This window comes from Lacerta agilis, chromosome 14 (genome assembly GCF_009819535.1).
Source record: "Lacerta agilis isolate rLacAgi1 chromosome 14, rLacAgi1.pri, whole genome shotgun sequence".
Taxonomy (NCBI): domain Eukaryota; kingdom Metazoa; phylum Chordata; class Lepidosauria; order Squamata; family Lacertidae; genus Lacerta; species Lacerta agilis.
Window position 1 is genome coordinate 7,462,989 of NC_046325.1, and position 26,801 is coordinate 7,489,789.

At 40.2% G+C, this 26,801-nt stretch overlaps 2 protein-coding genes across 2 annotated transcripts; both read left to right on the forward strand.

Annotated features, from left to right (window-relative positions):
• Positions 1 to 5,019: 5,019 nt before the first annotated feature.
• On the forward strand, positions 5,020 to 8,527 carry LOC117058948 (vomeronasal type-2 receptor 26-like). The gene is made up of 4 exons (XM_033170367.1): positions 5,020 to 5,820; positions 6,296 to 6,523; positions 6,997 to 7,123; positions 7,626 to 8,527. The coding sequence occupies exons 1-4, from the start codon at positions 5,020 to 5,022 to the stop codon at positions 8,525 to 8,527; spliced, it is 2,058 nt and encodes a 685-aa protein (XP_033026258.1).
• Positions 8,528 to 17,738: 9,211 nt separating this feature from the next.
• Positions 17,739 to 24,820, forward strand: LOC117058950 (vomeronasal type-2 receptor 26-like). Its single transcript, XM_033170370.1, has 5 exons — positions 17,739 to 18,025; positions 19,546 to 19,837; positions 21,531 to 21,758; positions 22,990 to 23,116; positions 23,922 to 24,820. The coding sequence occupies exons 1-5, from the start codon at positions 17,739 to 17,741 to the stop codon at positions 24,818 to 24,820; spliced, it is 1,833 nt and encodes a 610-aa protein (XP_033026261.1).
• The last annotated feature ends 1,981 nt before the right edge of the window (positions 24,821 to 26,801 follow it).

Genomic DNA, 26,801 nt, shown 5'->3' on the forward strand with positions numbered 1-26,801 from the left:
CTGAACAAGACCTTTGTTTTTTTATCTTATTGTTTTGTTATATATTCAGAGATTTACTCTAGAGGTGGTTACTATTAAGGACTAAAGAGTCTTACTCTGTTGTGGGAGAAATTCAAACCCATACTTGGAAGTCTAGATTTAAAAAATAGATTTTACCAAGCACAGTGACGGGGAACATTCACAATGTTTTCCTAGCAAGTGTTCCATTGCAATGGGGTAGGGGAACCTTTGGGCTTCCGCATGTTGCTGAACTACAACTACCAACAGCCCTAGCAAATATGGCCAATGACCAGGGATAATGGGAGTCGTGGTTCAGAAAAATCTAAAGGGCCAAAGGTTCTACATTCATGATTTTGCACATAAACAAGACACCTGCATCAGGCTTTAGGCGTTGCTCCAGGGGCATTGCTGAAAACAGATGAAAGACCCCACTGATGACCATACAAATTAACTCTTCCCTGCAGCCTCCTCTTAACTTTTTTCATATTATATTTTTATTTTATTTTGCAATAACCGTCTCAGTCTTTCTGGACAATTTCTCATGGACATTTGTGCTGAATTTAATTTCAAGAGGGTTCAACATTTTCTTAGTTTTACTGTTTTTATTTGTCTATTCATTCATTTATATTGTACATATGTGATGTACTCAGGCAGCTACAAATCAGAAGAACAACAGTTAAATAATGCAACACTGTCCCATCTCATACCAAATCCTAGGCACTGTTTTGAATTAGATTAAGGATCCCCTCTCCTCTAATATATTCTATTCAAAAATTTAGCTACAGTTGGATTATATGGATAAATGTTGACTTTAGGAGTCCACAAAAACTGGAGTTCAGTAGTGGCCTTTTTTCAAGAGTTGGCTCTCATGCTTTGTGTCCCCAAAGGCACAGGTCTCCTCCTGCTGTTTGCTTACTATGGATAACTTTTTCCTGTCACTAAACATCAGAAGAGACTTGTGGTTGGATGTGGAGGGGCAGGGAGCAAAATTGCTACTCAGAGCCAAAATTCAGATGAGGTAATTATCTTCCCCTGCAATTATCCCAAGCCCTGTAATTAGTTCACCTGGCCAAAAGATCTAAACATTTTCTAGGTGGCACCATAAGCAAGTCTGGAAGTGCTTACAAATATCCCCCTTGGTCTTTAGAGAGTTGGGAGTAGAGGAAAGAGGCAGGGGGGACTCTGTCACTTGGATTTGAGACACACACAGACATTTAATATCATTGGAGAGAACTCAAATTGGAATTTTGGAAAAAAAAACCAGCTACTATTCAAGGCATTTATTTGCTACCCTTTGATTCTAAAATAAGTATTGCAAATGCCTTTTGTTGGGTTGCTTTGGCAGAGCCAGGCAACATCCACTGCAGGCTGCTTTAGTCAAGCAGCTAGTATGCATGGACACAGGAGAGTTCGCATTTAGAGAGAACTAGCCTTGATGCTAGGATGTTGTGGCCATTATCGTTGCTGCCTCTCCTAACTCCTGTTGTGTCTAAAGCAGATACTCTCAGGTGCCCCAGAAACGATCCTTTCCCTGTTCCACATGAGTGGTATCATCCAGGTGACCTTCTCATTGGTGGGATTATTTCTCAGATGTATTATGTTTTCTATGAAGTGGACTTCAAGGAACACCCTTCACAGAATATGTTTGAGATTCCATAGTAAGGATCTTGCCCCTTCCTCTCCAATGCACCTTCTGAGCCTCACCAGTTCACAGACAATCATTTAAATGATTGACAGGAAGCCCATGGAGGGTCAGTCTGCCCCAGGGGTACTTGACTTTCTCAGTCACTTATTTCTAAGTCAACTAATTTTACAGGAAGTAAATGTGGATTTTGTTCTGCAACAATGCCAATTCTTTTTTTTTCTTTTTTTTGGAAAGCAACATATGGATATGGAGCAAGACATATGACTTGCTTACTGCTGTATAGCTTTACAGAAATAAGAACATGTCTGAGGAGCTTAGTTTAGGGGTTTCCTAACTGTGGCTGCCCATCCATATATTTTCAGTTTTATATCTTGTACCCGTAATTTTATGCTGTGAACCAACCTGAGATCTACAGATGAAGAGTGGTATACTGATTTTAGCAACAGAAGCAACAACAACAGCAACAATGTTGTCCATAGCATGTCTGTAAAAATGCAAATAAAAATCCTACGGTACCTAGCACTAAACATTCTTTGGCGATCACTTGTAGCCGAGTATGATTATCTTCCATGAACACTGTTGAGTCCATAAGTGACTGTGGAGGCCAATTCTGGATCCACATGCCCTTCCACAGTGGGGACATAGGGTAGGAGTTGATCATGGTGAGGGTTTGCCAAGTGTGCCTTCCTCTTAGCACATTTCTCCCTTTTGTCCTGAGTCCAAGTATCTTCAAAACCCATGACACATTTGGTAAAGGTTGTTCTCCAACTGGAGTGCTCACAGGCCAGTGTTTCCCATTGGCTTAGTTCATTCAGCTAGCAAGTTCAGAACAGAAAATTTGTAAAAAGTGGGAAATAAAAGAAGATGAGTATAATGAATATCAGAGAAGAAAACATTTCCCACCGTTGTCATACCTGATTCCCCAATTTAGCAAAACTAGGAAAGGCTATTCAGACTTCATAAAGACTGTTGGTTGGATTCAAACTAAAACTGCAATCCTATAACTGGGAGTATGATCTATAAAACTCAGAGGGATTCACACCCAACAGTGCCTTTTTCGTTTGGGGGGGGGGTTGCAGGGAAACACATACCCCTAAACATGTTGTGAATCTAAGTTTGGCCTCAATATGAGTAGGAAAATGAGAGTATCCCTAAACATTTTTTTAACAGGAAAAAAGCACTGTCTTCCAAGTAGGATTGTATATGGTAGCACTGTGTTAGTTCAGCTTCCCATCATGACCAACTTGTCTCACTGATTTCAATGGGTTCTCATTTTGAAGAATCATAGTGCAGGCCTATATGCATCTACTCAAAAGTAAACCCTACCTCGCCGATTGGAACTAATTGAAGAATTCTTATCTGAATTTGTAAATGAATTCTTTTTTTGCAGTGTAGTGACAAAGTTCTACCAGCACAATCTAGCTTTGGCATTTGCTATGAAGGAAATACACGACAGCCTCAAGATCTTGCCCAATGTCACACTTGGGTTCCATATCTATGACAGCTACTTTGATGAGAGAATGACATACAGGACCACTCTGGATCTGCTCTTCAAATCGTATAGATTTGTCCCCAACTACAAATGTGACATGCAGAAAAATCTGATAACCATTATTGGGGGACTTAGCGCTGATATCTCCTTCCGTATGGCAGAGATCCTTGATCACTACAATATTCCACAGGAAAGCTATATGAATGGGAACATGGGTTCCCCCCCCCCCCACACACACACAATTTATGCATTTGCCATTCAAATAAAGATGGAATGTATTGACTGAAACTTAGTCCTGAGAAGAATGAATTTCTGTGAGTTTATGTTTCCCTTGTCTGGGTACAAGATGGCCAACCCATCCTGGACAGCATTGCATGCCGTTTGAAAAATCAGTGTCACAGTGTGGGTTGTCTTGATCCAGCATTTTATCATATATATTTTATATCTTAGAATTTTGAGAAACAAAACTGTGGATACAGCCCCCAGATAATCCCCTCAAACACAAATACATGCTTTTTATTGTTAAATTGCTTTCCAGTGTTTCATAGGAAGCTGTTCATAAATAAAATAACATCCAAAATTGCATTGTATCAAAGCATATATGCAAGGCAAATCACAAACAAAACTGGGTGTTTTAGAAGAGTTGTGCATTTAAATACTAACAAACACTCACAATGACCATTTGATTTATATTTTTAAACAATGCAAAGGTAAAGGTAAAGGGGCCCCTGACCATTAGGTCCAGTCGTGTCCGACTCTGGGGTTGCGGCGCTCATCTCGCTCTATAGGCCAAGGGAGCCGGCGTTTGTCCGCAGACAGCTTCTGGGTCATGTGGCCAGCATGACAAAGCTGCTTCTGGCGAACCAGAGCAGCACACGTAAACGCCGTTTACCTTCCCGCCGGAGCAGTACCTGTTTATCTACTTGCATTTTGATGTGCTTTCAAACTGCTAGGTGGGCAGGAGCTGGGACCAAGCAACGGGAGCTCACCCCATCACAGGGATTCGAACCGCCGACCTTCTGATCGGCAAGCCCTAGACTCTGTGGTTTAACCCACAGCGCCACCTGGGTCCCTTAAACAATGCAAACTTGTGTGTAAATTGGGAGCATTGAATTTAAGATTGGAGAAATGAGGCACTGGGAGATACCAACTTTGATGGATTCATCTCTCCCTACTCTGAGCATTAATATTGGCAATCCACCACTGCAGTAGATAGGGAGCCACAATCAGATCTAGGGGCATGGCCACCATCCAATATTCCCTTGATGTGCACAACACCCCCACACCCCCACACCCCACACACTCCACCAAGACACTGCAGAGCCCCTTCTGGGCTTCCCAAAGGCATATAGTTGGTCACTGTGAGAACTATATTCTGGACTAGCTGGGCTTTTTTCTGATTCAGGTGGCCTCCTCATATTCTTAGGCCAGGCATCCAACAAGTTCTGAGCTCAGGTGGCCGTGGAAGAAAGCAGGCTTGAAGTCACTGTCCATCAGCTGGTAAATGCCAGTAGCAAGCCTGCTGGTCAGTGGTGCTTCAAAGCACCACACAGGGCTCTTTACAACACCTGCATACTGCTTTGAAGTCTCATCAATCATCACGTGATGGCCATGCCCCCCTGTCAGATTTGGCTCAGAAGAAGTAGGAGAGATCTGATCTGGCCTACTAGCCAGATAGATTCTCCCACACAGCTGGAACAATTCATGGATTCAGCTGCAATGAACTTACACATCACTTCATCAAATATTTGTTGAATCAGTAGTATTTTGCAAGGAAACTTCTAATACCTCTCTAAAATATATGCACATTTCCTTTTAGCTCACATATGGCTCCTTTCCTCCAGAGGAGAGTGATGAACGTCAGGTCCCTTCCTTTTACCGAATGGTCCAAAATGAATCTCATCAATATATTGGGATTATCGAGCTTCTTCAGCATTTCAAGTGGACATGGGTTGGGCTCTTTGCTGTGGCTGGTGATATGGGAGAACGTTTCTTGCAGACAGTAGATGCATTGCTCTCACTGAATGGCATCTGTTCAGCATTCACACAAAGAATACCACGAGAAGCTCATTGGGACAAAATGGATGAAGTTTTGGATAAATTCTCTAGTATTTTTGAACATTTTACAGATGATAAAGTCAATGCATTTATCATCAGTGGAGAGGCTTTGACAATAGCATGGCTCAGAACTGTCATTTTTCTCGGGGATCCTTCAAAGAAGGGAAACACAACCTTTGCAAAGGTGTGGATTATGACATCTCAGGTGGATTTTGTTTCAACAAGTGTTCACAGGACCTGGGATTTCCAGCTGTTCCAAGGTGCCATTTCTTTCACAATTCACTCCAAAGATCTTCCAGGATTCAATGAATTTCTTCAGAACACAAGGCCTGGTGTGATACAAGAGGATGGCTTTCTCAAAGACTTCTGGGAACAAGCATTTGATTGTTCATTTTCAAACCCCAGTATGCCTGAAATGCAAGATGGAATGTGTACTGGGGACGAGAAATTTCAGAGCCTCCCTAGGCCTGTGTTTGAAATGGATGTGACTGGTGAGAGTTACAGCATCTACAATGCTGTCTATGCCGTGGCTCATGCTTTGCATGCTATTTACTCATCAGGATCCAAGCACAGAACAATGGTGGGCAGTAAACCTGTTGAATTTCAGGATCTGCAAGCTTGGCAGGTAAATCCTACTCATTTCACCCATAAATGATGAAATAACATTGTTCATCATAAGGTCATTAATTTCATTGGAGCTACTCTAAGTATGACTGGTGTTGCATATCGCTCTAAGATTTGCAGATTCACAAATTTCTCTTCTATATTGAAATTCAACATATATTTTTGTTTTCTACCACTGCATGGAGTATTTTGCATCAAAATAGTTCATTTTTAATACAGGCAATCGCCATTTTAGATACGACCAATATGTGCATTATTGAGTACATGTGCACAGCAGTAAACCCAGAAGTGACCCAGAAACATAATAAAAGATATTACAAAAAGGTGGGACAAGGGCAGAGTGCAGGTAAGGCTTTTCTCAATTGCAAATGATTTCACAGAAGTGCACGATGACCAAGAATGCACAAATCAGGAATTGCCTGTATACATAAAAAATATACGCTCAGTCCATTTGTGTCATTTTCTCTTTCAATTAGCTTGACGCAATTCTTCAAGACATCTCATTTAACAATTCAGCTGGTGAAACAGTGTCTTTTAATGATAAAAGGGAAATGGCAAGTGGCTTTGACATTGTGAACACAATCACTTTCCCAAACATCTCCTATCTTAGAGTGAAAATTGGACAGGTCAATCCTGATGCTATTGAAGGGGAGAAAATAACCATTTATGATGATACAATTGACTGGTACAGAAGCTTTAACCAGGTATGGAATCTTCGGAATTTTGATGGCACCTTTCATTCTTGAGATGGGTCATTCTGGTGACAGAAACTACCCATGCACCCTAGCTTAACATAACTATTCGAGGAATTGTCTGACTATCTAGCACATTGGGGGAAAAATGGAAATTGAACTACTAGGTAGCTCTCTATTTTTCAACACAAAGCTAAAATGTATTGATGGGCAGCCAGATGGCTGTCCCTATTTGTATTGGACATATCTTGGTTGCTTTGTATGGAAAAGTTTCCAGGCTCAGAATTAATATCTCTGGAACAGATGGGGAAGATCCAGGAGGTCTGTATAGATGATACTGCATAAAACAACCAAATGGTCTGTTGTGGTATAATTTCAAATACAGTCAGGTTTTGTTTTGTTTTTGTTTTTTGCTTGATGAACAGCAATTGGAGAGCATGTGTAAACATTTTACCACCTAAAACTCATTTTCTGATTACGGATAGGGGATTCCTCTTTCTGTGTGTAATGAGCACTGCCGCCCTGGTCATCAAAAGAAAAGGAAAGAAGGGGAAAAATTTTGCTGCTATGATTGTACCCCATGCCCAGAAGGGAAGATTTCAAACCAGACAGGTAGGTGATGGAGTACATTACTTCTTCATCATTGATGATTAACAGAGATTGTTGCATCAAATCAATTCACAACTGGAAAATTACAATGCTGATCTGCATTTTTTAATCACACAACATGGCTTGGGAAGATATTAAAATATTTTTCCACTGCCTTCCAGTATCTTTTCAAGATAACATTTTCAAACTAATAATGCTCCAATACTATGTGCATTGATTGGGGAGTAAGTCTCGTTGAATGCAACAAGATGTACATTAAGTTATAATTAAAGTACCTTAAAAACACAAACATTTTCATATCTAAGGTATATTTGGTTTTAAGACAGTTAGGCTGTCAAATAATAATTGAAATAATATTAAAATGCCTTTTATATGAACATTAGTTCACTTGGAAATACAAAATTCAAGTCAATGTGAGAAACAACCATACCACATGGAAAGTAAATAATTGCTCATGAGTCACACATGAGCTGGCATTGAAATGTGTTCTGTTTCAATATTTCAGACACAGATGTCTGCTTCAAGTGCCAAGAAGATGAGTATCCAAATATGAACAAAAATGGATGCCTCTCCAAAACTATGAGCTTTCTTTCCTATGAAGAACCTTTAGGGTTCAGTTTGGTCTCAGTTGCTGTTTCTTTTTCCCTGATCACAGTTTTTGTGCTATCAGCTTTTATTAAGTTCAGAGATACCCCCATTGTCAAAGCCAACAATCGGAACCTCACCTACACTCTCCTCATCTCTCTTCTTCTCTGCTTCCTCTCATCTTTGTTGTTCATCGGTCGTCCTGGTAAAGTCACCTGCCTTCTCCGACAGCCAACTTTTGGCACCATCTTCTCATTGGCTGTGTCTTGTGTGTTAGCCAAAACTATCATGGTTTCTCTTGCATTCATAGCAACAATGCCAGGGTCTAGCATGACTAAATGGGTAGGGAAAGGATTGTCTCATTCCATTGTTCTTTCCTGCTCCCTTATTCAAGCAAACATTTGTATCCTGTGGTTGACAACCTCTCCCCCATTCCCTGCTCTAGATATGGATTCAGTAGCAAAAGAAACCATTGTGCAATGTAATGAAGGGTCAGTTGTCATGTTTTACTGTGTCCTGGGCTACATGGGCCTCCTGGCCATTGCCAGTTTCATTGTAGCATTTGTAGCCCGCAAATTACCAGACAGTTTTAATGAAGCCAAGTTCATTACCTTCAGCATGTTGCTGTTTTGTAGTGTTTGGCTGTCCTTTGTCCCAACCTACCTGAGCACCAAAGGGAAATACATGGTGATGGTGGAGATCTTCTCCATCTTAGCTTCCAGCGCTGGACTATTGTGCTGCATCTTTGTCCCTAAATGCTATATCATCATACTGAGGCCAGAGCTGAACAACCGAGAGCAACTTATAAGGAGAAGGAATTAAAGATTCTCTTTGATTTTCTCTTGTGCTCTCATTATGTAGGAACAGTACATGGTTTAGAAATCTGCTTGGCATGTATGGTTTATTGCCTGTCACCTCCTGGTAGGGCTGTGAAAGTCCACTGTCAGAAACCCTGGAGAATCACTGCCAGTCAGTGTAGAAAATATCAAACCAGCTGGAACAATGGTTTGGCTCAGTGTGTCCCCAGTAATGAAGGTATTTTTTATTACCCTAAACACTCACACTCACAAATGTTTAAAGACCAACATGCTCCACATATTTTCTGTTTTTCATCCAAGTTCCCCCTAGCCACCTCATTAACTATCACCCTCAGGTAGCTGTCACCATTCCTGAGTCCTTTGATGGATTCTGTTCATTTGAATGAGCCATTCAGGGATGTGACACAGTGTTCTATGATCTTGCAGAAAAAGGCAAATGTTTGTTTATCTACTTTTCTTTAGTTTTTGGAATTGAAATTGCATCATCCATTCTGTGTCTTCTTCGTAGATGAAAAATGGGTTGTTTCTCTTTTAGATTTGGAGGCTGTTGTGACCAGGAGCTTTAAAAATTCACAAGAGCTTCAGAAGATGAGCCCAAGAACTGATAAGGCATTTCATTTTCTCCACATTTAAATTTGGGCAGGGAGGGTGGCCAAGGTGGGATGGATGTGAAATGACATTGTGAGCAATTGAAATGGTAACCACCAGTCATGCATAGTTTTTATATGGTCCAAGCCCTCCTGAGTTTCAGCTGCCTGAGAAATGTGCTAATACTCTGTGTGATGTACAAGCATTTTTCATGAATAAAATATGGGTCTCTTGGTTTATGTTCAGTGTGATTCTTTCTGGCCCAGATTCTTTACTTCAAATTGAAAGGGGAAACAGTCAAGACTTGCTTGCTGTGCTTTTGCAATCCCTGGAGGACAAAAGAACGATTCACAGGAGAGGATAACAGATAATCTTCAACTCAAGGTTCGTAAGGATCGCCCTTCATAAATTGGTTTGAAACCTACTGTAGAACTTGTCATGCCTGTGACTAGTAATCCACTCTATACCTCTCCTTCTACTCCACATAGATGGATTTAAGAGTTAGGGTTTCAAACCAATTTTAGTTTAGTTTTTGAAGACAGCTTATCACATATTGCATGTTTGCTTATCACATATTGCATTTCTGGAAGGTTTTGTGCTATCAATATTTGCACATTTATTTATTTATTAAATTTATTAACCATTTTCCATGTAACATCTCAAAGTGATTAACCGTACAAAGCCGCAATCTACAATAAAGCTCTAACAATAGTAGCATCAACAAGAAGTAAAGGTAAAGGGGTAAAGGGACCCCTGACCATCAGGTCCAGTCGTGTCCGACTCTGGGGTTGTGGCGCTCATCTCGCTCTATAGGCCGAGGGAGCCGGCGTTTGTCCGTAGACAGCTTCCGGGTCATGTGGCCAGCATGACAAAGCTGCTTCTGGCGAACCAGGGCAGCGCACGGAAACGCCGTTTACCTTCCCGCTGGAGCGGTCCCTATTTATCTACTTGCACTTTGACATGCTTTCGAACTGCTAGGTGGGCAGGAGCTGGGACCGAGCAACGGGAGCTCACCCCGTGGCAGGGATTCGAACTGCCGACCTTCTGATCAGCAAGCCCTAGGCTCAGTGGTTTAACCCACAGCGCCACCTGGGTCCCCAGAATCAACAAGAAACATACATATAAAAAAACAATTTCAATAAAAAGCCCCCCTTAAAGGGATTGCTGAAACAGGAAGGTCTTTAGTAAGTTCAAAAAAGACATTATAGATGGTGCCTGTCTAATATGGGAATAACTTTCAAAGGGTAGGCACTGCCAAAGGAAAGTTTTGATTCCTACATTGTGGAGAATGGACCTCTTGATGAGATGCAGGAAAGCCTCACCTGCATAGTGTAGTGATTAACTGGGTATATAAGGAGTGAGATAATGATAGAGGTATTGTGATCTCCAGCTGTATCAGTATTTGAGCTCCAAAACCAGTGCCTTACTCTTAGCCCAATAGTTAACTGGCAAACAGAGAAATTCTTTCAGATTCTACCCCCATGAGCAAACTACTACATAATGCATTAGTTGCAACTTCAAGGCCAACCTTCTACAGTAGCAGATAAAACGAGAACATATGAATAGACATTTGGGTTTACTTATCTCGTCAAAGAGGAAAATAAATACCTTTTTAAATGCCAGACACAGATGCATGTAACCATCTCCTAGTCCCCTGGTATCCCCTTCTTTCTGAATACAGAAGATTTTGTAAGAGCCTTAGTCACTGTGTTACTCATCTTCCATTTCTTGGGCACAATAATATACAGCTGTGTCAGCTTCGCCCACGGAGTTTAGCTCAAGAAACACCTCATTCTTGGAGATTTCTAAAAAGGGAGGTTTCTAAAAAGGGAGCCATTCCCAACAGCAGCAGCTGCAGCAAAAACAATAACAACAACAACAACAACGTCTCAACCTTTCTGTAAATCATTTATATCCCCGAATCTAATTCAAGTTGGATTCAGCTTACTTAAATCATGGCAGGAAGGTATGCTGAAAAGTATCCCATCTAAAGTGTCCCACCTAAATTTGATTTCACATTATCCTTTCCATGTTATATAAAGCTTTCCTTTCCTTTCATGATAGCCTTTAAGCTGCTACAGCAGCTGGACCAACACTGAAAGAAGAGGGCCAGTAAGAAATATTAGGGTTGGTTTAAAATCCTCCTGAGACAGAAATATATGGCAGTTCTAGAGTCATATCAGTATTTGCACATACATTATAGGATGTATCTAGATGTTAATGAGCATTCACATGGGTTTGAAAGGGAGAGTGAGAGATTAATTCCGAGTGTTTGGATCACAGACCTTTTTAGAACAAGAAACATGCAATATTGAATTTCTGATGGAATAAAAAAGCTAAAAGTTTCCTTGGAGGAAGAACATGCAGTACAAGTAAATTGACTGCCATATAGTTGGAAAAGATGAGTCCAGAGGAGGGCAACCAAAATGGTCAAAGGCCTGGAAACGATGCCTTATGAGGAACGGCTTAGGGAGCTGGGTATGTTTAGCCTGGAGAAGAGAAGGTTAAGGGGTGATATGATAGCCATGTTCAAATATATAAAAGAATGTCATATAGAGGAGGGAGAAAGGTTGTTTTCTGCTGCTCCAGAGAAGCGGACACGGAGCAATGGATTCAAACTACAAGAAAGAAGATTTCACCTAAACATTATGAAGAACTTCCTGACAGTGAGAGCTATTCGACAGTGGAATTTGCTGCCAAGGAGTGTGGTGGAGTCTCCTTCTTTGGAGGTCTTTAAGTGGAGGCTTGACAGCCATCTATCAGGAATGCTTTGATGGTGTTTCCTGCTTGGCAGGGGGTTGGACTGGATGACCCTTGTGGTCTCTTCCAACTCTATGATTCTATGATTATATGATTCTCCTTTCTCTACAGATGCTAAACCTGCTCTGAGTCACTCTGTCCCCTGGCACAGTAATAGATTGCTGTTTGTGCAATAGTCAGGGAAATCAGCAGGAGATGATATGCATTCTTGGATGAATCAGGAGAGATTGAAATCCTGCTCATCAATTGGGCCATTCCATGAAAAATGAGCCTGATAAGAATGCTAGATGAGCGCTGAACTTTGGTGAGGAAGATTCCAAACATGCAGTCTAACCATTTTTTTAAAAGCTAAAGACAAAAGAAGTTTATTTTATGGACCTTCTTTTCAAAAGTCCACCCACGTAGTCTTCACAGAAGTGTTCAAGTTAAAAGTTTTCTGATGATTGTCCCACCCGTGACAGCATTTTTTCTTTAATTTTGTATCGTTAAATTTCTTAAACTTAATTCCTGATTGCATAGTTGTAACCAATAAACATTGATTTAAACAGATATGCTGAGTTTATCATTGATTCACCTCCCAACTCACAGAGTTTTTCCATAAATCAAACTTATCTCAAGCTCCATGTCCTTTTTTTGTCCCACCCGTGACAACACTTTTAACATTTAATAAAATTGTCAAAAATATCCATAAAAATAATAAAAAATTAGTAAAATGTTCAGCATCTAATTAAGAACATAGTTTTAATTTTGGTTGTTAATTTTTATGTATATTTACATTGTTACACATGTGTGAATACCAAAAAACATGGTCAAAGTGTCCCACCCGTGACAATGGAATGGCCCAATTGCATGATTCATAAAGATTTGTAGCAATCTAAATTACTTGAGACAGAAATACTCAGCAGTATGATACACCAGTTTAAGAAATTATCAGTCACAGAAATCTTCTTCTCCCCACCCCCCTCATCATCCCGGAAATTTATTTGATAAGCCAGAGGAGCAGTGCTTTAATATTTATAGACACACTGTCTGCCCAGTTTTATTTTAATGTGCAGATCGCTGGCTCCTTCTGAATTTCTCTGGAGATTCAGGATTTCATGTGGAGATGGGCTTCTCCTAGATGAGCTACCTTCACAGGCTGATGAGCCCCATCTGCCCCTTGGAAAGTAGAAGAAGAAATGAATTCATTGAATGCAGGGAACACACTTTTTTTGTAACAATAAACATGTAATTTTGAATGCCTTCTGGATGAAAAACAAAGTTGTGCATTGAAGGAAGAACTTGCAACAGAAGCAGAAAAAAAGGAAACTTCTCCTTTTTGTACAGACGGCAGACTTGCTCTGTGTCACTGTGTCCCCTTGCACAGTAATACATGGCTGTGTCTGCAGCTGTCAGGGAATTCAGCTGGAGATGATATGCATTCTTGGATGAATCAAGAGTGATGGAAATCCTGCTTTGGAAGGCTGAACCATAATTTGTGTTCCATCTTGAACTGCTGTAATATCCCCTTCCTATCCATTGCAGTCCTTTCCCTGGAGGCTGGCGTACCCAGTGCCAATTGTAGCCAGCAGTGATGGTATAACCAGAGACAGCACAGGTCAACTGAAGGGATTCTCCAGGCTTCCTGATTCCCTCACCAGACTGAGTCAGTCGAATTTCAGAGGGGGACCCTGGTAGAAAGAAATGAGAAACAATATGCATTGATTTCAAATTGATAATTCTAAATTATGATTCGAGGGGGAAATGCATGGCTGTGGGTTTTCCAGGTATATATTTGCTGCCTTTCTGTACAAAATGTTATATTTTTCATATCTGAATACAAATTTGCTAACTTTCTCCATGTTGGTTAAATCCTCCCTTCAACACATTGGCTAAAATATGCGAAACATTGCTTTTAGGTGCAAATGCTACTAGGTTAAGAACTAGGAATGCTAAAATGATGCTTCTAAAGGTTAGGAAGAATCATCTAGATCCCTTTTGACCTCCAAGTCCTCTCTCTGCCCTCTGCATTATTTCCCTTTAGAAGTAAGGAGAGTTCCATTCTGAGCACTTACCAGGCTTAAGGAAAGCAAAGAGAAAGAGAAATACAATTAGAGACATCTCCATGGTGTTTTCTAAACTGCAAGCAGGAAGCTTCTGTTTAAATAAAGATGCAATGCAAGGACCAATTTGCATATTCAAGACCTGTCTTTTTATTTAAAACAGTGTGTCAGCTTGAGTCTAGCAGAACCTCATATTCCTCCTCTTACTTTTCATGTGGATTGATTTTGTGCTTCGTAGATCAGTAAAATGCTCAGCATAGGAAGCACCACCACAGGAGCCAACTCCTAGGGGCCAAGCGGTCTTTGGCTCCCCCAACAAAATATTTGAGAAGGCTGGGCAACCCGAAAGTTGATGGGCATTGCCATTCAAATGGTGTGCATGCACCACATCATGCGATCGATTATGCAGGGTGGGGCTTCTCCTGGGCCCCCAATATTTTATTCAAGTTGGCACCTTTGAGCCCAGCTCATGAGGATTTCAATTCAGGTTTCTCAGAATAAGGCGACACTACTAGGCGGCAAGTTATTTTTTTGGTAACTTGAACTGAATCTTTCCCAGCAGAGAGTTTGGAAATAGAGGCAACATAAAGAATAACAGATTTCATGAAGCATATGCCTGTGGAGGTGAATATGTGACCCTCCACATGTTTAATTAAAGCTATCATTTCCTGGTCTTTAGTCATTGCAACAGGAACTGAAGGCAATTGTAATTCAATTCATCTGGAGGGCCACATGTTGATTAAACCCTTCCTAAGCTTTTTGCTAGATACCGTCCTCCACTGTTGATGACATTTATTTTATTTTTTACAGACACACACACAAACGAATCTTTTCCCACCAAGGCAGACCAAGCACAATGCAAACCACATAACAGCAACGGCTCTTAGAAGGGAACCAGGGGAAAGTCTCTTGGGAATGGAAAGGGTAGATGCTTGTTTCAAAGGAAACTGATAAGGAAGTGACCGGCCTCCCAGCTGAAGCCACAAAACTCCTATTTCTCATAACATCTCTGCTGCCCCCTTTTGGAAACCAGGTAACAGAATTGAGATGAAGTTTATTTTTCTTTCTTATTCTTTTAGAGTTGAATAGATTCAGAGGGAATTTTTCAGGTCTGTAGTAAGCCCAAGTTCTTTGATCTCAGTGATTATGGAGAAATCCACTAGTCCAGGCATAGGCAAACTCTGGCCCTCCAGATGTTTGGAACTACAATTCCCATCATCCCTCACCACTGGTCCTGTTAGCTAGGGATGATAGGAATTGAAGTCCCAAACATCTGGAGGGACGGAGTTTGCCTATGTCTGCACTAGTCCATCATCTTACCTCGATTTTTAAATGGCTATCACCCACAAACAGACATGTACCCCCTGCTTGACATGTACAGTAACAGTTCCTCCTTATTTCTGGTTTCTAATGCTATTATATGTAGATCCAGTGTGAACCCTCCAAATCACGTCACTCCTTTTCAGAAACTGCAAAGTTGGGCATGTGAACAGGGACCAAGCATCTACCCGCTTTTTCTTTCCGGTGACCTAAATTTCTTTATTCAGACACCCAAGTAATGGTACAAAGAATTGCTTCTTTCTCTTCTCTTCATTCTGGTGGCATCATGAAGTCAAATCAGACTGATGGCAGAAAAAATGAGGAAGCAATTCCTCAATCTGTGGCCATCTGCATAGCAAGGATACAGAAATCAACACTGGATTCCAGAATGAATGTGAACACTCCTGATCCTGGGCATAGCTGTCAACTTTTCCCTTTTTTGCGGGAACTTCCCTTATTATAGCATTGGGAAACAGCAGGGAGGGTTGACAGCTATGATCCTGAGAATACTGCTGATACCATAGGAAGTGGCAGCAACAGCCAAAAATAAAATGAAACAAGAATATGCTTGTAGCGTGTAGTTTTGTAAGTCTTTTGATGATACTAAAATGATGATAATGATATAATATAATAAGAGTGGCTGGGGAAAACCTAACCAGATGGGTGGGATATAATTATATTCATTATTATAAATAAAATAAAATAAAATAAAATAAAATAAAATAAAATAAAATAAAATAAAATAAAATAAAATAAAATAAAATAAAATGTACCCCACCCATCTGACTGGGTTGCCCTAGCCACTCTGAAAGTACTCATAGATCTGAAAGCCCTTGGTTGAAACAAATAAAGATACTCCCTAAAAAAGAGAAGGAACCCCCTATGCCCATCTCAAAATCATTGCTATCTCGACATCCAACTCAACTTGTTTTCACAGTGGCCAACCAGATGCTTATGGGAAGCCTTTAAGAAGGAAAAGAGTAATACAGCTCTCTCCCTACATATGTTTTCTTATAAAGTGGTACTCAGAGGCCTAGTGCTCTGACACTGGAGGGAGAACATAGCTATTTATCTAATAGCCTTTACTAGTCCTATTCTCCACTTCAATGCATGTTACAAGACAGTGTATTCCATGGCACACATTGTTAAGTTGTGGGTGGACACAGCAGACGACACAGTGATTTCCAAGCAGCTCTTGTTTATTCTCAGGCTGGGACAGAAGTGAGCTGAAGGGCTCAGCAGCCTGCTTATATAGAACTCAGCTACAAAGCAACAGTAACAACTTTCTGTAGTTACCCAATCCCTGAACGTCACTTTCAATCCCTTATTTGCATGTGCTGACCTGAGTGAAAACTGCAGCAGAATGAACTATATACACACACCCCTAGTGGCCTAGGGTGAGAATTTCAATACATAACACACATCTTTCCACCAGACACCTAAGTACTTGTAGCATCTGTTTCCTGAGGTGGCCTAACTCTGCCCAATGGTAGGGTTGGTGCTGACCATTCCACCCTGGCCCTGACTGACAGCATGATATTTTCACAGCATGAGTCTTAGTGACACTCACTACTCTTCATGTGTAAAATGTTTGAACATGGTAGAGGGTGGAGAATTCATACATGACAATCCTCCTGCTCTTACAAGAACTGTCACTGAGGAACATAAGTGAAAAGTGTTCTCCCAAATGGAAAATCCACATCAGTATTCTAGGCAGGAACTACTCAGTGGGAGAGATCAGGTTCCATGCATACTCAAGCAAGAGAATTCCTAATATACATAGTATCCATATATAACATCAACACAAATCCATAATTGACTTACTGATGGGGATCCCAGCAATGAGTTCCCCTTAGGCAATGGCTATCTTATAAATGATGGTGAGGGGACAATTGTAGAATTACATTGTAAGTCATAGAGTTCATCTCCTTTCCTAGCTTCAGAATAAAGAGGGAATGAGGCACCTTTCTGTTGCTGATGGACTACAACTCCCATCTCCCATCATTGACCATGTTGACTAGGGGCTGATGGATACTGAAATTCAAAATCTCCTGGGTGCAGAGGCTCTTAATGTTATTTGCTCATCAGGACCAAAATGCCACTTTATGTCCCGCTAAGCAGAAAAATAGGGGAAATGTCATTTGCTTAACCCCACATCAGGAATAATTATCTCCCCTGCAATTATCTGAATCATTGTTATTGCTTCTCCTCATCAAAGCTCCAACAGCTTTCCAGAAGGTGGAGGAAAAACACGCCACAAGCAAAAGCAGAACTGATTAAAAATTCAGTGACTTCTGCCATTCAGAGCTGGGATCAGGGGCAATAATCAGACAGGCAGAGCCCTGTTCATTTCATTGGAGAGTCTTCAAAAAGTGTACCTTAGTTGTCATACAAGACGTGTTCCTTAAGACTGATTGAGTTTGGGCTAATACACTTCTCTTTAGCATGCCTATCAGCAGAGTTGGCTGTTTTCCAGTTTAGCTTGTTTCATTTAGGCTGATGGCAATGACAGACCACCTGCTGAGCACAGCAACCTCTGCATCTGCCGAGAAGCTCTGCCACCAGATGTTGTTTGTGGTGCTGCTGCTGCTGCTGCTGCTTCAGTTGCCACACATGGCTTGCAAAGCAGAAGCTACCAGGTGCCCTGTAAATGATCCCGTATCTCTTCCTCACGAGTGGTATCAGCCTGGGAACCTCCTGATTGGTGGAGTTGCTTCTCAGATCATGTACCTTTTCCCCCAACTTTCCTTCCACAATCACCCATCTCAGGAGCTGGGCTTGGATGCTCCAATGTAAGGAATACTTGGTCTTCTCTTTTCTTCCTATGCCACGTGAGCTGGGGAGCATTTTTAATACAAGAATTTTCAGAGATTGCATGCAAACTGAAGTCTGTGCACCTTTCTCAGCCACTGGTGATTTTGTGAGTCTTACACTCTTGAACTCATTTAAAGCATGCCTAGACTTCCTCACCTCATAATCGTATAGGTATTCTTTTTGAGGGAAGGTGGGCTTCAGGATGCAGTTCTTCACTCACTTATCTGGGGTAAATACCACTGGACTCAGCAAGCTTTACTTCTACAGAACTGCACTGTTGAGTGGTTTCATAAATTGTAATGAATCTGCCTGCAGCCAGATAAGACTTTAAAGCGGTCCAATAACATGTTAGTCTGTTTGAGGAAATTAAAGGCAATGAAAGGAACTCGAAAGCTCATTTCTAGATGAGTTTGCATTACATGTTAATATAGGGAAAACAGATGAGTGGGAAACCAAATGTGTAAAAGAGATCTTCATTATAAATGATGGGCAGACATGCAGGCATGATTAGAATTCACAAGGAAGCAAATCCACATGAAGTCTAAAAAGGCTGTGAAGGGTAGTGCCAAGGGTAGTGCCAAGGGTAGTGCCAAGACATTGGCCAATGTGGAAGGCGTAGAGAAAAGTTGGTGGAAATTATTCTTGCCAATGAAAAAGGCAACATTAATGGAGTGCCAGTTTTACAACAAAATAGACTAGTCAGTGAAATGTAGGCAATGAAAGACACTAGCTAATATTAGGACAAATATTGTGACTGGCCATAGTTCTTTTTATCATTATGAAAAAGGAAGATATCTCCAAAATCAAATACCTAAAATGACATGAACAAATGACTTGATATATTAACAGAAATAAAAATAAGGCTACAATAAACTTTAAAACAACAACAACAATTATTTACCTAGGCCCCTTTACGTTAGAGTTTTATCCTGTTCAATCACTAACTACGTTTATTGCTTTTTCATGTTTATTTGCGGTATTTCGTATTCCATTTTATTTACTGCATTTTATATTGTCATTTCTGTAAACTGCTTTGTGATTTTTTTTTGCCAGAAATGTTAGAGATTGCCTATATTTTATAAATAAATATCTAATAAAAGACCAGAATAAGTAATAAACATACAAGCAGTCAAAACGGGGCAACTTGACATGTCAAATAAAGGCATGGATCTAGATTTCATTAAACTAATTATTGAGCCCTATAAGTGAAACTTTAATTGGTGTCTTCTTTTTCCCCATTTCATTTTCATTTGGTACAAATGGACGGTCTTTTCTGCTTCACTCTCTCCACTGATACAATTCTGTGGTTCATTCTCCTCTCTTACTCACTGATCACACTTTCTGCTTCTTGGCAGTTCCTATCTGTGGTGATTTGCTCTCTAACATTATAACAATGATGCAATCTAATGAGTTGATTAAAAAAATAGTTTGCATTAATTTAAAACCTTAATGGACCAGTATTGTAATCTCCATGGAAATATCATGTAACTCTCTGCAGCATAGTGACAAAGTTCTTCCAGCATGTCCTGGCCTTGGCATTTGCTGTGAATGAGATCAACAGAAATACGAAGATCTTGCCAAACATCACACTAGGGTTCCACATCTGTGACAGCTACTATGATGCAAGGATGACCTATCGAACCACTCTGGACCTGCTCTTCAAAGTTCATAAATTTATCCCAAACTATGAATGTCAGTTCCCGAAAAATCTTATAGCTGTCATTGGGGGCCTGAGCTCTGATATCTCTTTCCACATGGCAAACATCTTAAACATCTATAAGATTCCACAGGTAAGAATTGTGTGAAGATGAATGGGAATGTTCACAAACCATTACCAAGTGTGAACTAGGTGGGTTTGCATTAAGACAGTAGTGTTGCAGTTCAGAAAGACAGGTAGTTATGATTGATTTATTAAGAAAATATTTTGGGATGTTTAAAAAACAAAATCCAAATGTATCCAAGACAGGTGGTAGGGAAAGGGATCATAAGGTATAGACTAGGGTAAATTGTATTATGTCCTCCAAGAGAGTTCTTGTCTTGACTTCTAATATTAACCTGCACATTTAGATCATGGTTTCGTCAACCTCGCCCAATACTCATTGCATGGAAATACATTCACATATACTAAAGTATTCCTACTAACCCATCCCTAAAATATTTGTGCATTTCTTTTTCAGCTTACCTATGGGTCATTTGCCCCAGAAAGTACCGGAACAAGGCAGGTTGCTTCATTTTACCGCATGGCCCCAAATGAAGCCAATCAGTATATGGGGATTATCCGTTTGCTTCAGAATTTTAGATGGACATGGGTTGGCCTCCTTGCTGTAGGCGATGACAGTGGAGACCATTTCTTGCAGACTATGGAGCCACTGCTTTCTCAGAATGGCATCTGTTCAGCCTTCACACAAAGAATCCCCAACCAAGGTCGCTTCCTTTCCCTTGATGAACTGATTGATATGACCTCTGAAATTTATTTGCCTTTTTTGGATAGCAAGGTCAGAACATTTGTTGTCTATGGAGAAAGTATGATCATTTTGTGGTTAAGTGCCTTGGTGGCTCTGGAAGATCCTGGATATAGGGAAAACACATACATTGGAAAGGTGTGGATTATGACAACCCAGATTGATTTTGCAGTAACAGGCCAAATAACACGTAGTAATTTTCAAATATTCCAGGGCAGTATTTCCTTCACAATTCACTCAAATCAATGTGTGGGATTCCAGGGATATATTCGAAATATACAGTCTTGCAAGACACAAGATAATGGTTTTTTCCGAGCCTTCTGGCAGCAAGCCTTTGACTGTTCATTGTCAAACCCCAGTGTGCCAATGGATGTTGATGGCATATGCACTGGAGAGGAAAAGGTGGAGAATCTCCCTGAGTCTATCTTTGAAATGCAGATGACTGGCCACAGCTACAGCGTTTATAATGCAGTCTATGCAGTGGCACATGCTTTGCACAGCCTGGGCTCATTCAGGTCCAATCTCAGAGCGATGGCACAGGGGGAAAGGCTTCAAGATATTCAGGCTTGGCAGGTACAGACTTAATTACGAAATGGCTATTGCTGTGAATATATTCATGTAAATTGAAACAACTGTATCATCCAATGGTAAATTTGGTACACTTGGTTGTATTCAAGTCCAACTAAGCTCTACACAGAGCTGACTCCTTAGAATTAATGAATGTAAGTTTCTCGTGTCACGTAATCTCAATGAGTTGTCTCTGAATATGACTAACACTGGATACAACTTCTCAACTATAAAGAGGATGGAGTGACAGTGTGTGTTTTGGGGGAGTCTTATTTCCCCATATATGTGAAGAATGAAAAAGGTAAGCTGTATTTTTTCCAGTCTTCTACCACTACTAGATATGAGAATTTTCCTAAAACTGTTTTTTTTTTTTTGGGGGGGGGGGGGGAAGGTTTGTAAATCTTGGCATGGAAACAGTTGAGTTCTCTGTTTGTCTCTTTACTTTTTCCATTAGCTCCACTCATTTCTCCAAGGCATTTCATTTAACAACTCAGCTGGAGAAACGGTGTCCTTGAATAATCATAGGGAGATGGGAGGTGGATTTGACATTGTGAACATGATTACGTTTCCAAACATCTCCTTCCTTAGGGTGAAAATTGGAATGGTTTATCCCGAGGCTCCTGAAGGAAAAGAAATTGCTCTCAATGCAGATATAATTGTGTGGCATGAAAGTTTCAATCAGGTCTGAATTCTATAATATTTGTTGGTGGTGCTACCTTTTCTGAATGGGTGATCTGGGACTGGAAATGTAATTTTCTGCATTCTGTCAGAGTTAGTCTGTTGCAGAGATGGGGGAATCTTTGGTTATCTAGTAGTTGCTGTCCTTCAACTCCCATCTTCCCTGACAGAGATGTAGACTATGGCTGATTAAAGCTATAATTCAACAACATCTGGTAGGCTTCCTCTTACTTGGTGTACTGTAATGAACTCAGTATCACATGTAAATATCACATATGTAACATTCAAGTGTTAGGTTTATATATTCCTCATAACAGCTGGAAACAATTTAAAGTTTTCTGTGCAAGTGAAAAACGGCAGATTCTTAACAGGATAGCAAAATCAACTTGATCAGTAGGACTGTAGGGCACTCTTTGATCACCCCTGTTTGGGAGTTCGCAAGCTTCCCACAGGCATCTGGTTGGCTACCATGAGAACAGGAAACTGGACTAGATGGGCCTTTAGATTGATTCAGCAAGTCTTCTTACTGGATGAAATGCTCTACTGAGTGGTCCTTTCCCCTGCTCTGGTACCCACAATTTTCTTCCATTAAAGAGAATGTCTGCCATTATCAGAAAATATTCTGTTTGAACATGTTCTGCATACTGCCATTTCTCTCAAACTGTTTTATTTATTTATTATATTTCATAAAAGTCACACACCGCTTAATTATATAAAAAAGTGTTTTACGAAAGGTAAAACAGTAAAATCAAGGGGGGTGGGGTGGAATACAACCCTACTTTAAAATATACAAAGGTTAAAATACTAAAACAGATTAAAGTTCAATCTTGGTACAGTTACACTAATATGAGCAGTAGATCAGCTGTTGAACAGCACCGACAGCAGATCTAATTTCTTTCTTCTTCTTTTTTAAATACTCTTTTTATTCGAAATTTTCAAACATACATTATATTTACAATTCTTTATAATTTAACATTCTATATTCTGACCTCTCAAGGTCCAGACTTCCCTCAAACCTTCCTTCTGGTTTTCACAATATCATTTCTTTGTTATTATATTTATTCCATATATTATTGCTTTAATTTTCGTAATTAAAATAATCTCTGTTATTTCATCATACAATAATATTTATTTTTTACTACAAAGCTTCCTGTAATCCTACTAACGTATTCAATTGTGTATAGCAGATCTAATTTCACTTTTCCTTTAAAAAAAAAAATCATGTTTATGGTTAGGTTTGTCCCCTTTCCGTGTGTAATGAGTACTGCAATGCTGGGTATCAGAAGAAAAAGAAGGAAGGCGAGAAGTTTTGCTGCTATGACTGTGTCCCATGCCCAGAAGGCAAGATTTCCAACCGAAAGGGTAGGTGACACAATGCAATAGATACTCCGTTGCAGAACAAAACCACGAGACCCGTTAAGAAGTATTAACTCTTGTGGTATATATGTATCTTTATGAGGGAAAATCTAGGGAATGGGGTCTCTTTAAACACAATAATTTTTAATGGAGTTTATTCATGCATTCATCTACAAGTCAGCAAGTGTTATCAAAGGTGGGAGACATTTTCAGGCTAAGGATCATATTAGAGAGCTGTTGAATATTATATTCAGTAGCATGTGGGACTAGACTGAAAAGCTGCTAGTGGTCAGACGCACAACCCTATTTTCCAGAGGCATATATTCAGTAGTGGCTGGTGAGATGGAGCTAATCTCACACATTACACTGGACCAAACTCCTCTGGTTTTGCCCCTGACCTCCTCATCTCAATTAGAGGCAGTGACCTGTTGTGTTGGTGTGCTAGGAGAGCAATAGTGCCCCACCTACACTGCCTTACTGATCTCTTGTACATTTATGTAACAGTGACAGAAGTCATTCTGGCCACATGATCTGGGAAGCTGTCTGTGGACAAACGCCGGCTCCCTCAGCCTGAAAGTGAGATGAGTGCTGCAACCCCATAGTTGCCTTTGACTGGACTTAGCCGTCCAGGGTCCTTCACCATTTTTACCTACATTTATGTAACTGATAGTAACTCTATTCAAGCTCTTCCTTCCATTTATTTCCAATTGCTTTTTAATCAACAAATGTGTTGTCCCCCGTCCCCCCCGGTTTATCTTAACTGAAATATGACACCACTCTCTTTATTTCTGTCTTTCATATATTGACCTAGACATGAATGACTGCTTTAAGTGCCCAGAGGATCAATACCCTAGGAAGGACAGAGATGGGTGTATTGCCAAAATGATAAGTTTCTTGTCTTATGAAGAACCTTTAGGGATTGGATTAGTATCGGTTGCAGTTTTCTTTTCCGTAAGCACAGCACTGGTGCTAGTTATCTTTGTTAAACACAAAGATACTCCCATTGTCAAAGCAAACAACCGGGACCTCACATTTATTCTACTCATTTCTCTCCTCCTCTGTTTCCTCTGTTCATTGCAATTTCTTGGACCACCAAGGAAGGTGACTTGCACTCTCCGTCAATCTGCATTTGGTATCATTTTCTCAATGGCTGTGTCTTGTGTGTTGGCGAAAACCATCACTGTGGTTTTAGCATTTCAGGCCACCAAGCCAGGTTCCAGCATAAGGAAGTGGGTGGGGAAAAGACTGACCAACTCCATTGTCCTTTCCTGCTCCTTTATTGAAGCTAGTATTTGTATGGTGTGGTTAGGAACCTCTCCTCCTTTTCCAGATTTTGACATGCATTCAGTAACTGGAGAAATTGTAGCAGAATGCAATGAAGGCTCTGTCACCATGTTTTATCTTGTCCTGAGCTACATAGGTCTTCTGGCCATCATCAGCTTCACCGTGGCATTCCTGGCCAGGAAGTTGCCAGATACTTTTAATGAAGCCAAGTTCATCACCTTCAGCATGCTGGTGTTTTGCAGTGTTTGGTTGTCCTTTGTTCCAGCATATGTGAGCACCAAGGGGAAATATATGGTGGCTGTGGAGATCTTCTCCATTTTGGCATCCAGTGCCGGGTTACTGGGCTGTATCTTTTTCCCCAAATGCTACATTATTGTACTTACGCCTGAGTTGAACTGTAGGGAACATATAAGAAAAAGACTTTAAGAATCCATAGCAGGGGTCCCCAAACTAAGGCCTGGGGGCTGGATCCAGCCCAGTCCCCTTCTCAATCCAGCCCAAGGACGATCCATGAATTGGCATATTTTTACATGAGTAGAATGTGTCCTTATATTTAAAATGCATCTCTGGGTTATTTGTGGGGCCTGACTGGTGTTTTTACATGAGTAGAATGTGTGTTTTTATTTAAAATGCATCTCTGGGTTATTTGTGGGGCATAGGAATTTGTTCATTTTTTCCCAAAATATAGTCCGGCCCCCCACAAGGTCTGAGGGACAGGGGACAGGCCCCCTGCTGAAAATGTTTGCTGACCCCTGATCTAAAGTTATTCAGTCACAGTGCATGGTGTTGAGCACCCTCCACTGTGTTACCCTCCCAGCTGTGTCACTGCTGACAAGGACCCAGCAACATGTACATTGTAGTAGAAATGGCAGAGGACTTCAGTTTAGTTCACATTGATTGATTTATTTAATAAAATTTATACATGGCTCAATTGTAAATAATAATAATAAGCTATATAATCCCTAGTATAGTAAGATAAGATCTTTGGAGCAGGCATTTAAATTTATTTTTTTTAATGAACCGCCTTAGTAGGGCAGTAATTGTTCCTTGATAATTTGTCACCCCCTCTAGGCTATGAAGCCCATGTTTCATCTAAACTAAACTAAACTAAACTAAGCTGATGCTTTTGATGAATGCAGTGCAATTTGTTTTATTGCCAGGATGCTGGGCCTAATTATGGTTTTTTCTCCTGTCTCCCAATGCATGTGAAGTAGATACCAGTAATTTCCCCACAGATGATCCCATAAACTGTTCCACATGAAGTGGTATCAACCAGGTGAATTCCTCATTGGTGGTATGGCTTCACACATAATTTATTATTTTGCTGAACCCTCCTTCACAGAACTGCCATATCATGAATTATTTGAGATTCCAAAGTTAGATTTCCTAAATTCTCTCTAAAACTAGTTTGGCTCGTATCAAAGACCTCAGGAACAGTTTATAGAAGTAACACGATGCTCCAGGAAAAGGTGTGCAGATAGCTCATACCAAGAACAAACTTAGTTGGTCTCTAAGGTGCTACTGGAAGGAATTTTTTCAAATTATTTTTATTTTGTTTCAACCAAAGAGATTATGGGAATTGAAATCCAGCAAAATCTGGATGTTCAGCAGTTTCCTTTACATATTTACATTACATATTTTATTTTCCTTCTGTACCTGTGTGAAATTCACAATGTAGGGAGATGAAACATGCCACACAAGATCTTTATAGAACATAGGTGAAGATAGTAATGTTTCTGTGCTAGGGGTAGGTAAAAAAGAATCAATGCAGCACAAATTTAAAGCCAAATCTATCAAACTCACACTTTCCAAAATAATATATGGTCCAAAATACAGTTCTTTTTTGAAATTCAAATTTATCTGAAATTTGCCATGCATTTTTCCAAACAATGTTTTTTGAAAATGGATATATTTGAGGGATGCGTTTCTTTTTGTAATCTGCCTTGAAGGTGTTGTGTTGTGTGGTGTGGTGTTTGTTTGTTTGTTTGTTTTACAATCAAGCTGTGTATAAATTTAATGAAATAAACAGATACATAAATAATTGTAAAGATATGTGTGAAAAAATGTACATGGAGCAGATGAAACAAAACAAAACATTGCTTCATTATTTCTCCTTAAAAGCACTGTGATTTCAATGCCCTGGTAAAATCATTCTTTGATGAGAAGCTATAACTTTCTACTGCAGAACTCTTGCGTCCACCCTCTCACTGCCCTGGTAATTTCCAGTATGATAAGACAGAGGAGCAATGCTTCCATGTTTACAGATGCAATGTCTGCACAGTTTTATTTAATATCCAGATCTCTGACTCCTTCCAAATTGCGCTGGAGGTCCATGATTTCATTCAGAGAAATATAGAGCCAGTTTTCTTGGGCTAGGACAAGCTGCTTGATGAAACAGACTGATTTG

Coding starts and splice junctions, on each gene's coding strand:
- LOC117058950 (XM_033170370.1), top strand. CDS start 17,739: ATGACAGACCACCTGCTGAGCACAGCAACCTCTGCATCTGCCGAGAAG. Junction 18,026..19,545: donor CTGGGCTTGGATGCTCCAAT/GTAAGGAATACT, acceptor AACTCTCTGCAG/CATAGTGACAAAGTTCTTCC. Junction 19,838..21,530: donor ACATCTATAAGATTCCACAG/GTAAGAATTGTG, acceptor TTTTTCCATTAG/CTCCACTCATTTCTCCAAGG.
- LOC117058948 (XM_033170367.1), top strand. CDS start 5,020: ATGGTCCAAAATGAATCTCATCAATATATTGGGATTATCGAGCTTCTT. Junction 5,821..6,295: donor AGGATCTGCAAGCTTGGCAG/GTAAATCCTACT, acceptor TCTTTCAATTAG/CTTGACGCAATTCTTCAAGA. Junction 7,124..7,625: donor GAAGATTTCAAACCAGACAG/GTAGGTGATGGA, acceptor TCAATATTTCAG/ACACAGATGTCTGCTTCAAG.